General features: G+C 37.7%; 1 protein-coding gene across 1 annotated transcript in view; it reads right to left on the bottom strand.

Annotated features, from left to right (window-relative positions):
• The window catches only part of LOC124357475 (ankyrin repeat and sterile alpha motif domain-containing protein 1B), a 137,593-nt gene that overhangs the window by 47,312 nt on the left and 77,899 nt on the right, over window positions 1–12,382 (bottom strand). Inside the window, exon 12 of the mRNA XM_046809311.1 lies at window positions 4,259–4,460. Within this exon, the coding sequence (XP_046665267.1) occupies window positions 4,259–4,460 (202 nt within the window). The remainder of the gene's footprint in view (window positions 1–4,258; window positions 4,461–12,382) is intronic.

Here is a 12,382-nt window from a genome sequence, read left to right as displayed (position 1 = left end):
CGGTATTAGATGCTACTGTTGGAGATTTCTTTTGTGTTGAGTCTCCTGTTGAAAAAGTGTTGCAACTCCTAGTAGAGATAAGCTAACTCCTAATTAGAAAAAAAATGTTTGTAGATAAGCCACACCACGTGTCGCTTAACAGCCTCGTTAAACATCTAACCCGTTGTTAGTATGATTACCTGCAGGACCAACGTAAAAATATTTTCTAAAGCTCAGCTAAATCCTATGAAATGACAAGCGGGATTATCTAACTCAATGTTGCCTACATACGAGTAAAAATAAAGCTGGCCACATAATTCGAAACATCATCCGGACAGATTGACAGACATAAATACAATTTTCCAGCCTTTCGAGTTAACGCTCAGGGAATTAATTGATGGAAGAGAGTGCATTTCTGGAAAAAAGATTGTAGTACACAATCGAGAAATTTCTTGCAAGTATTTTAACCCTATCAAAGGTCCCCTGTATTTAAATAGGCAGTTTTCTGAAATATCAGTTTAAATTCATCCATAGTTTAGAAGATTAATTTGGTTATGTATAGGATAGATCCATAGTAGATGGCATATTAAAATATTGTTTTTAAAAGCATGGCAATCCCACCATTTTGAAGTGTTCCAAATATTTCGTAGTGATAAGCAAATAGAACAGTCAGTTTGTAAATATTTAACACTTGATGCGATCGTAAACTAGATAAGTATATAAAATGTAAAAATCCAAGAGTTTAGCTAATTTCACTAAACATTGTGTACTGTAAAACAGCCAAGAGAAACGCTATAAATAATATTATAAAGATCCAAAATACTAATTTTAAAGAATACAAACATTCTAAAACGAACGTCTTGAAACCTTCCTACATAATCATATATAAAAAGCTGTACATAACTAAAAGTAGCAGCATTTTATTTCTAGTAGTAAAATGTACCTTAAATGTTGATAAATTAGGTCTCAGAATGCATATTTGATATGTTTGAACAACAAATTTTGTTATATGGAGCAAGCCATATATATATATATATATATATATATTCCTACATTAACTTTAGCATATGCTGACATGATCTCAGGTCAGCCCTCCATCATGACAAATCACATAGACAAGTGAAGTTAGTTTCCTCTAAAAGAACATCATCCACATAGACTGCAGGTTTCAATGCATGCTCATGGCAACGCAGATAAAATTCAAAATATACGATTTTAATTTATTTGTTTTCAGAAAATCCTAGTAAAATATTGGATGCACCAATACACACCCATGCATTATCAGTATAGATTGTAAGTCATTTTTCATCTAGTAAAGAGTCGTGTCAGCAGTTATTGAAGCAGTTGGATGCTAGATCAGTGGGTGTAATCTATTCTCATAAATCGTACATAGCAGGAGGGAAACCCCCTGTATAGATAGAGGGACACCATAGGTCATTATGCTAAAACAGCTCGACATCTTCAAGCAATGATTTCGAGTGTTGAGGTAAAAAGAGCCGAAGAACGGGTTACCTTGAACGTCGTATTTCGCTAATTCATTTAACAAAGACTCATGGTGTAACAGTGAATGTTGTTAAAGCTTTTGGACAGATAGAGAATACCTGTATGCAGTTCGTTAATTAAATATGGTTTTGTTAACCACCATCTTTCTAAATAATTGCTCTGAAATAAAAATTTGATATTGTCTAGAAATAAGCAACTCTATATTTTAAAAACAGTGTTTAAAACTGGTTTTAGACTATAAGTATCTGTACGGTAGGAAACATTTGTCTTAGACCGGAGTGACTTTATCGTGGCTTCCAAATAAATAAAAAATTCCTTGTTTCAAATGAAGCGTTAATTAATTTCGTGAGTTATCACAGTATCCAGTCACGTGGAAGCAACCAATTCAATAAAACATCTTCCTGAAGGCAAATGATTACTTACATACAGGACAATTATTTATTAAATTGAAATTCATCTTATACATTAATATTATACCTTACATTTTGATATTAGTTGAATTTAACTTTTCATATCTCGAGAAGAGTTATTTGTATTTATACAAGCATGTTTGGAAAAAAAAGTTAATTTTGTTAATAATTTATAAACCGTTTTGGCGTTTTAACGGAGATTGACTTTTCAAACAGACATTTACAAATCTGTAACATTTACACAGGGACTGTTGTGTTTTGTGACAACATTGTGTATGATGGTTGTACACATCGCAGCGGTCACGCGTATAAGTATAATAGCGTGTCGCACGTCACGCAACGTTTCGTGATGAGCCTATATCATACATAACACAGTGCATTAGTTCACTTGAGCCAGACTAACGAAATGTACTTTGAAGACGACGCACATTTATCACAATTACTACTGAGATAACACTGATATTTTTTATCACTTTATTTTGAATATTTAGTCAATGCCACCGCCTTAGATTGTGTATTACTAAATTTTACATTTTCTGACAGTGGGACTATATTACAGTACAAAACCGCAGTTGGTGAAGAACGTCACGTAAGTGAGTACAGATCCCTACCACATGCCGGAGAATTGCGGTTGACACACAAGGGACTGCCTGTGCTTGCAGAGATGCAAAAACACACAAGAAGTGCGGTGAGCAGTGCCGTTGTAGCTCCCACTCCCACCCTTGGGGCTCCCCACGACCCATTCACATCTGGATCTGGAACTGGGAGATGGGAGAGAAGAAAAACTGGTCCGCGTTCAATGTCAGGGCGCTAGGATGGGTTGGTCGGCAAGTTCGTTACAAGACATAAACCTTGAAGCACTCATCAGCCGATTCGTTAATATTTCATAAATGGGCTTTATAATATATTGGACATAAATCATTAGGAAATGTGAGCGTTGGAATCTGTACCATAACTCTTGACATTTTGTTTCGACAAAGAGATTTTGGATGAATCTCAATTTTTTAAATTCTGTAATCAAAAAAGATTCCCAGTGAAGTATCTAAAACGAATTTCGGTGCGAAGCCGATCAAAGACTCAAGGGAATCCGTACAATGAGTTGTGATTGTAATTCGATAATAGCGTGAAATAACAATAACCGGGTGGACAGACATACTGACAGTTGACCCAAAGAGGAGCAGGACCGAGCTTCCGGTGGGCGGCCCCACATCCGGCGTGGCGGCTGTCCAGCATAAATTAGCATTAGCGATCGTCACCATCACACACACACACCTGCAACATACCTCGGACAAATCGCCGCTCGTTAACTATAAACCAGTCACGCCCTGCTTAATTGTGGAATCTCCGTGACACCACTGCGTACTTTACAAGTCAAATCTCCACGGGACGTCGTAAACTTGGATATTCACTGTTCAACTATGTCGTTCTTAGACTTCGAGTTTCCTGTATCGAGGACGTGCCAAACATTCCTCCAAAATCCAATCGCTTTAAAAATTATACAATTTTCCTCAAATATTTAACTAGACAAAATGCTAACAAATGAAATGCTCACTCTGAGGTATGAAAGAATATATTATGAGAAAGAATTATAACCAAAGTCTTGGATGAGAAAGTTCTATTTTCCAGTATTTTGATATAAACAAATGCCTCCAATATGAACAACGTCCAGAGGAAGTGACATTTATACCCAAAAGTGAAAGACTTTTAAGAAAAAGTGAGAAAACTTACACTGGAAATCCATATTAAACGGGTCAAAAAATACTGGGAGGGAAGGTGAGAAACCAAGGTTTACATTACAATAGGGAAACATCATGTTTTACTCAAAATATACATTAATTTCAATTGATTCCATTTCCTCACAGTTAAATAAAAGCATTCGAAACCAAGTAAGTTGTAGTGGGTGAATAAAAACAATGTGAAATTAAAAGCATATCATGAGGAATGTTTCCATTCTTTAAATCCCATGTGAATAAAAAAAATAAACTGAAATGACACTGTGTTGGATTTTGGTTTCTTATTTTTAGACAGAGTTCCTACCTCTATTATATTATAAGTTATGAAACAGATATATTTACGTAGGTGTGGAGACCTTATATATATAGCTAACTCACTGACAAATACGTCATCGATATACTCTTCGACATAGTTGTTATCAGTAGAAACGCTCTCATCACTAAGACTGAAAACTGACTCACCCGCAAACGACACGTCACCGATGTACTCTTCGACCTGGTTGTTGTCGATAGAGACGCTCTTATCACTAAGACTGAGAGTTATCTTACTAGAAAATACGTCAACTATGAACTCTTTGGTCTGATTGTTATCGGTAAAGACACTTTTATCACTAAGATTTAAAATTGACTCACCCGCAAATGGCACGTCACCGATGTACTCTTCGACCTGGTTGTTGTCGGTAGAGACGCTCTTATCACTAAGACTGACACTGCTGGAGAGACTGCCGCTGGAGTGGTCGGCTGGAGTATTGGCAGGGAACACGAGCAGCAAAAGTTCCTCGTCTGTCTCCGTCTCCATGTCCCGCGACCGCCTCTTCATCATATTGCAATACTCCTGCAAACATATAGACAGAGATTATAATAACCGATCAAAAAGCGGCTTATAGACGGGGAAAGTAGAAACAGCAAGTTACTGGCGGCCAGTACTTGACAATAGGTCACTTTCCACCAATTTCCATTTACACAAGGAAAGTTATTGGCAGCAAGTATATCGGTTGTACTGTCGGCCCGTAGGCCAGTCTGTTGTGAAATCATGTCGGATTGTGATGAAGAATATTGCGAAGCTTTTAATGAAGCAATTCAAGATTGTGTTGTACTTTTAAGCGAAGAATTGCAATCTGTTTGGAATAGGAAAAGAGTTTGGGTGAAGAAGTGGGTCGACAGGAGACATGAATTTGGTGCATCTGCAACTCTTTTTCGCGAACTCGTAATGAAAGATCCTCTGGATTTTAAAAGACATTTACGTATGAGTGTCGAAAAGTTTGAGGAACTGCTACATATGTTAGAACCCATAATTCGTAAACAAAGTACTCCAATGCGTAAAGCATTGACCCCCAGACAAAAGCTTGAAACAACTCTGCGTTTTCTGGCTACAGGTGACAGTTATTAGTCGTTATCATTGCCATTGTGACCTGCTTAAAGAGCTTTATGGGGGTAAGCAGATCCAACGTATTCTTTGAATTGCTTAATGTTTAGTAAAAACATACAATTTTCAATTAAAATATACAAATTTGACACAACTTAAGCCTACGTAGGCCTACCTCACTACGTAACATACCTACAAACTTTAAGGTTTATTAAAAGTAGAACGCACACAGGTCCCCACTTACAAGTCCCCACAAGGCCTGTAGAGTGTCTTACACAGCTTGGCTAGATAGTCTTCTCACAATGTTAACTAAAAATTCCCTGATGACAAAACTTATCAGAGTTTTTAAACCATGTCGGATCTATCGCCACAATCTAGTCCTTATTTTATTAAAAAAGAAAGTTTAATGAGAGACTAGACAACTTCAGCTACTACGCAGCACTAACTGATCTCTAGTTCGAAAGTGAAAATTGTATTTGCTTTATTTAATTAATACACTAAACTAAGTTGAATATTGAGGACGTAATGTAAACAATACTTTCATACACATTTAAATAAAGTAAAATTTATCTTAGTACTACCTTTGTGTTAGGTTGTAGTTATATGGAGATAAAAGGACGGATCTCTGCATAATGCTCTATACCGGTTGTCCACTAGTGCTATGATGTTTCCATTAGGGAGACCCAATTTCTATTTGTGGCTGTGACGTGAACGGAGAGATAACTCCTACTACCATCAAAGTCTATCAGCGATTTTAAAATTTATAATTTCTGTATTCTACACTATCTCGTTGGTACATGGACAGCGAAAAAGTTTGCTATTAATATTAGTGATTTATTGAAGTAATTGTAGACTATTTATATTTTTGAAGTCTTGAAATTAAAAATTAATGTGCTGTAATTTAGTAAAAGTGACTTCCTTTTTCTTCTCCTCCTTATTCTCCCATTCGTATGAAGATTCTCAGCAGCAAATAAATGTCTATTTAAACGAGCAGAAACTAGAAATCGAACAAAAATATGCCAAAATCCAATCCAATCTAATTATTGCACGATAAAATAAATGCATAAAATGATGCAGTTCCATACAATACCTACATATAAAGACATACCAATTGCAAACAACACGGTCAAGATTTTCCAGTATCCATGATCCAATAATAAGGACTTGCTGTTGAAAATACAGTTTAGGTTAGAAATATAATCTATTGACAAGCAACCCTACCTCATCAGCCTCATAGCGGCATGTAGACAAGCCATCAACCGCCTATCATATCAATTAGCTTCTCCAAGCAGGTAGATTAGAAATAATATGTCGTCTTCATCGGTAACCGATCTCCTAAGCCTCGTGTCAGAATCTGGAACTACAGGAGTTTTATCGACAACCGTATGTTGTTAGACAAATGTCTAGATTGAGAATGTAACGGCTTCACTCCACTTCGATGCCAACAATCCCGTCCGCCTGATGTTATATTCTACGTGTCTCACAGCATTAGGAATATAGCAACGATGCGGCATATACACAATCTAGTCCGTCTGATTAGACTAATCAAGAACCCTATTGCCCTCCTAAATCTTGACAGTTTCTACAGTTATATCTAACCTTCCTATATATTTCCTAAATGTATAGGTATATTACCACATAATATTTGAAGACTAATTATACCTTCAATCTCGACTGTTTTCATTTGTACACTAGGTGCAAAAACGTTATACACTAGTACCTTAAAGCTCAGAACAAAATATATCATTGTGACTTCAAATAAAGTGAAATTTTCACAACACGTATAGGTAAGACTTAAAATAGGAATTAATAAGAATGTCTGAACCTTTTGTCAAGTCAAGTCCACTTTTTCTTGTAATAGCCTCGTAATATAAAGAAAAAAATATAAATGTTCATTGTTTTTTTTTTTTTTTAGTTAAATGTGAACAACAATAAATGCTTTTATAGGTTATAAACAAATAGTTTTTATTTGTCTACCTTGCCGATCAGCTTAGGCACGCGTGCACTATATAGCCCTAGAACGTTTGCTAGCAGCAGCACCAAAGAGATTGCTGTGGGTAGTAAAATAATTAAGGTGTTTACTAAGAACGTTCTATTTTAAAACAGATTGGAACAACATTTCTAAAAATTAAACTATAAATTATTTTTTTAACTTAATATAAACAATGGTGTGAAACTCATTTAAGGTTACAATAACTATTATTAATCATCGACTACTTATATTTTATAATTTTTTAATCAGAACCTTTTTGATTAATGTGTGATATTTTATAGTTTGAATTTAAATTCTATACATATGGTGCACATTTAATCAAAAGCGTAAGAGTGCAAAGTAAAACCTGGAACAATGCAATAGTAATCATAAGTTAGACCTACATGCCAAATTGAATCATTGGTACATACAGTATTAGTGTATATATATATATATATATATATATATATATATATATATATATATGAGTAAAAGTATAAGTATTATATATGAATAAACTGATTCAACGGAGTAACGTTGGAACCGGCAACCCCTAACTTTCACGGAGTGTAACTGAGCTACCATTTTGACCCCAAAACAATAGGTTCTTCTTGGACCAAGAGGATCTTTCGTACAGTTTCAATTTTCTATCTTTCAAGCGTTATCGCACGGAGGGACAGATCAGCAGCTGTGAGATTTTAAGAATGGCCTCATAAGTTATTAATCATTATATTTCTCCGCTAAAACAAAAATTGAATGTGAATTACTTTAAAAAAGAATTTTTATGGAGATGTGGCTTGATGTTATTTGTTTTATTCAAATTTCATGATGCAATTTACTGTGTGGTGCACTTCACTCTGTATGCTCTCAACATTTGGCTGCTCCTGTATGTTTTACAATTTAACATCAACTGTCATGTCTTGTCACATAGGGTATCCAGGGTAGTATAGAGAAGAAGGAGGATCTGCAATAGAACGCCCTAATCAGAAAGGATCCATGTGACGTAGACAATGTGTTTTACACGCTATCCTAGTTCCGTACGTGGTGTATTTGCCTAAAAGTTGAAGAGCCTAAAGCCAATTTAAATTGCATAGACACAAACTAGTTTTTCGTGAAATCAATTGAGGAATTTTCCCTACAGAAATGGATCGTGAGCCACGTTACTTTTGGTGAGGGGTCGAGAGGGTTAAAATACCAAACAATATTTTTTTATCAGACTACATTTTCTTAGCTTGGCAGGCTTAATACCACCCGCCCGTTACACAAATAACACCTCAGTGCCAGACGACAAATAAAAAGTCGCCACTTTCAACCAAATGGTCGGTCTATATATAGTTGGCCGGCATTGATTTAACTGTAATTTTCGTGTCTGACGATTAGTTTCAAGTGTCCCAAGATAAGAAAAATGTGATCTGAGAAAATAATTATAGTATAAAATCACAACAATCTCTCATTGCGACCCTCACTAAAACTATTGCGGTTGATGATGGATTTATGTTAGAGGGAAAATATCTCCATAGACTTCACAGAAAAACTAGGGTTTGTGCTTATAAAATGCAAATTGGCTCTACGCTCCTGACCTAAAACGTACTCTACTTAACTGCACATGCTTGGCTAGGATAACCCTTACGGAGATTTCTCTATGGAGGTCAGATGAGTGATCACAGATAACCAAAAATCGCCCCAACCAGGCTGAATTTCGCGAACCTTCTAGTTCAGAATAAGTAAAACTGCGGGTGCGTGACGTGAAACTATTTCTTGCTTATCCCTTACCCTCTGTGAGAGCCTTGAGCCCACTTTCAACCTCTGTTACCTGAGAGCAGTAAGAGAGCTCCAAGGACTGTTCGTGGTCATCGTCCATCCAGAGAGAGTCGTACCACACCGCGTCGTCCACCCAAGTCGCGTCTTCACCGTCCGTGTCGCTCGTGTCCGAGAAGGAGCAACGCTCCGCTTGTCTAGAGGACGTCGTGACGCCGCCCCCACTGCCGGTGCCACCCCTCAGGCATGCCAAGGTGTAGAAGATCTCCGTGCACAAGGACATGTCCGCGTCGAATATGTAATTCTTCAGCGAGTATATCATCGACATTTTCGTTGCGTGATTCAGAAACTTACGGAAGTAGAAGATTCAATAATTAAGTAAACTTACAAACATTCCTCATGAAATGTAAAGCTCGATATTAAAAGATTTGATAGCAATTGAGACACAAAACACATTTTTTGTAATGTTTAACATTAACATGTATGAGATTTTATTCTAATCTGTGTTAAAGTTAGAATACACCGCGCGTCTATACCACGCACAGTCTGAAACTTTAAGACACTAAATGCAATAAGGAACCTCAAAGGTTACGCATTATAGTGTTGACTCAGTTCCTTGGAACCATTTATCATTACATTCACAGAGAAAGGCCACTTGCACTGACTGACACTGAGAGGTACACGTCCAGCCCAGTCCGGCTGAGGACAAACTGACGCAGGGCGCCGCGCCTGGGGCTGACATTTAAAGGTCTTCGGCGCCGCATACAGCCGTAAACCTGGGTCGGGGGAGACATCGATCCTACTGACGTCACGGGGGGTAAATGTTTACCTGAGGTGTGCAGGAGGGCTGATCAAAATAGGAAAATTAGGTAGACTTTATCATCGGAGGGGTTTTATAATATTTAACAAGTTGATCAGAAGTAACAAACTCGTTACTCACAGGTATATAGCAGTAGAATATCTGGTTTGCTATAATACAATTTACATCATCGGATGCTTTACACCAACTTTTTCCATTGCTCTTGTTCGTAGGTATAGGTGTAGGAGGACACATTTCGCGTAACACGTTTTGCATGTAAAAATTCATTTAATTCTTGAGATGCCCTACGTTAGACAGATAATCAAGTAGAAAATATTTTGTTCCAGGCTACTAAATGATGGCGCTTCAGTTACGCACAGCAAACTCTTGTGGTTAGACTTGAACCATTATCGAACACATTCTTGTTACAAAACTTCAATTAGATCAAGTCAGATGAAATCTTTCTCAATATATCCTACGGATAGTTAGACTACGTAAACGCTCAGCCAAATCCTGCCCATAATCAAAAACGGCGTTGTCTATAAAGATATAAAATTCTACGCAAAATTTCAAGTTTATAGCTCAATTCGTTATTGAAATATTCAGATCAAAACAGACACACAGACAGATAGACACACAAAACAGGAATTTTGCCAGAGCCCTTAGTGATAGCTTAGCAAAATATACAACATTTCAAGTTTATAGCGTAATGCATTCTCGCGATACTAACCCGTGTTATAGGCTTTAACACACTCAGCCACCATTATCGAACTCGATGTTGCCAATATGTAAAAAAAGCACATGCAAAATTTCGAGTCTGTAGGTCATATTTGTTATCGAGATATTTTGCCGACAGAAAGACAAAGGCAGAGCTGAGGCTTTCCCAACCCCTCGAGTAATAGGCCTAACTTACGCCAAAAATAAATATTCAATGTGTCGATATAACCGAACATGCAACTCAGAAGCAAGCTGTTGACGACCAATTTCCGACTCGACATCCATTTCCAGTCCAGTTTAACTGAACTTCCGAAATGTTTACTGTTTACCACTGGAAAACGTTTTGAACAAATGGAATGAATAGATGCAACTTTAATATCTGAAAGTGAAATGATGCCTTCACTTCTCTCTATAATATATCATCCCGTGGCATTTAAAAAACGTATAATTATAAAATATATTAAAATTGTAGGTGTCCATATCTCACCATCACATACGCAAAATGATGTTACAGTCATTGGTACACAGCAAGTCAGTAGCTGTCCTCACAACCTAACACCGTATAAAAAGAACGTTGTCTAGAATTGCTGTTGCTATAATTTCTACACAGTTATTTTGACTGGGTTTTCAGCGCAAAATGTGGTAAATTTGAGGAAAAATCAAAATGTTGAAACCTTCATATTTGAATGGCTCTGTGTTTTAGACTCAGGCAGAAGTGAATGAAGTCACGCTAGACAGTAGCTGCAAGCATGCGCTCTATCAGGCACAACAGAAGTGAGTAAATCTTTGTGATCCCACATCGCGCATGATCACATTACAAAATGACATGTTCATTTTTGAATCATTATAAACAATGCTTAGAACACATGTTAATAGTTCGTCCTGACGTAAAGTGTATACGTATATAACTAAAACCAATTCAATTGAAAGGTAACACCACAACTAAAAACGTCATGGCTGTAGAGTGGCACAGTCTTCTGTATTGATATCTCGCTTCTTATAATACAACTATTTACATCACTCCCAGTTTGTCCAAGTGTACACATTCAGAGAATCTTCTATTATGCGTACCACAAACTGAAATCTAAACGTGCAGGGAGAGATTGGCATGAGTAAGACTGCACAAAACCCGTATCCTGCGCCCTTACACTCCACCCACTACCGGGACAACAGGGCAGGTCAGGTACTACTACTACTACCACTGCTGGGGACAAAGCAGTTAGGGCTTGTTCACATGAGCGCGACGTGTCGCGCGACTTGTGCCGCGCGACACGTCGCGCGACTAAAAGACAACATATAACTATGGCAGCATACACATGGCGCCGCGCCGCTGAACCTGCCGCTAGTTGTGTCGCGCGACTCGTAGTATACGCGTCAACCGCGCGACTTTAGCGCTGCTTCAGTTGCTTGTTTTGTATTGGAGCGTACACACGCCGAGTCCAGTAGTGATATTGGTGAGTGAATATGGAGATGGAGCAAGACCAATTTGGCACCGAACGTTTTATTGATGAAATTGAAAAGAGAAGAGCATTGTGGGATCTTGAAAGTCCAGATTACAAGAACAGGGTTTTAAAGAGATCTGCGTGGGAGGAAGTTGTAGATATATTTTCTAAAATTGAAAGCACAGTTGAAGAGAAAAAGCAGTTGGATAAGTGCTAGTTTTATATTTAGAGCAATACAGTAATTTTGATAAATGTTTCATTATATAGCCTTTGGATTAACTATACCAAGTATAATGTGTTTAGAAAAGCCAGAGGTATAGAAATGAAGAATTTTAAAAACAAGTAACTTACAAAGCATCAAAAAATAAAATTGGATGCACCCACCACTGCCTTTGTCGTTGTTTGCGAATTTTGTACCGACGGTACAAAATATAGAGACATGTTGCATCTTCCACTTCCATACCGGCAGTGCACTAGTTGTCGGCCGCCCGTTCTGCCGCTCATTCGGCCGCCGAATGTGTACGGAGCCATTTTTCTGTCGCGCGGCGTGTCGCGCGACACGTCGCGCTCATGTGAACAAGCCCTTAGAGTCTTGTTACGGCCAAGTGGCGTCTAACGAACAAATCGCGACCAGTGTTAATTAGATGAAGGGCGAGGGCGGCGCGGCGGGGGGTAGATAATTGGGCGACATCCCCCCTGTGGC

The sequence above is a fragment of the Homalodisca vitripennis genome, chromosome 3 (genome assembly GCF_021130785.1).
Source record: "Homalodisca vitripennis isolate AUS2020 chromosome 3, UT_GWSS_2.1, whole genome shotgun sequence".
Lineage (NCBI taxonomy): Eukaryota > Metazoa > Arthropoda > Insecta > Hemiptera > Cicadellidae > Homalodisca > Homalodisca vitripennis.
This window is presented reverse-complemented; position numbering and strand designations above follow the sequence as displayed.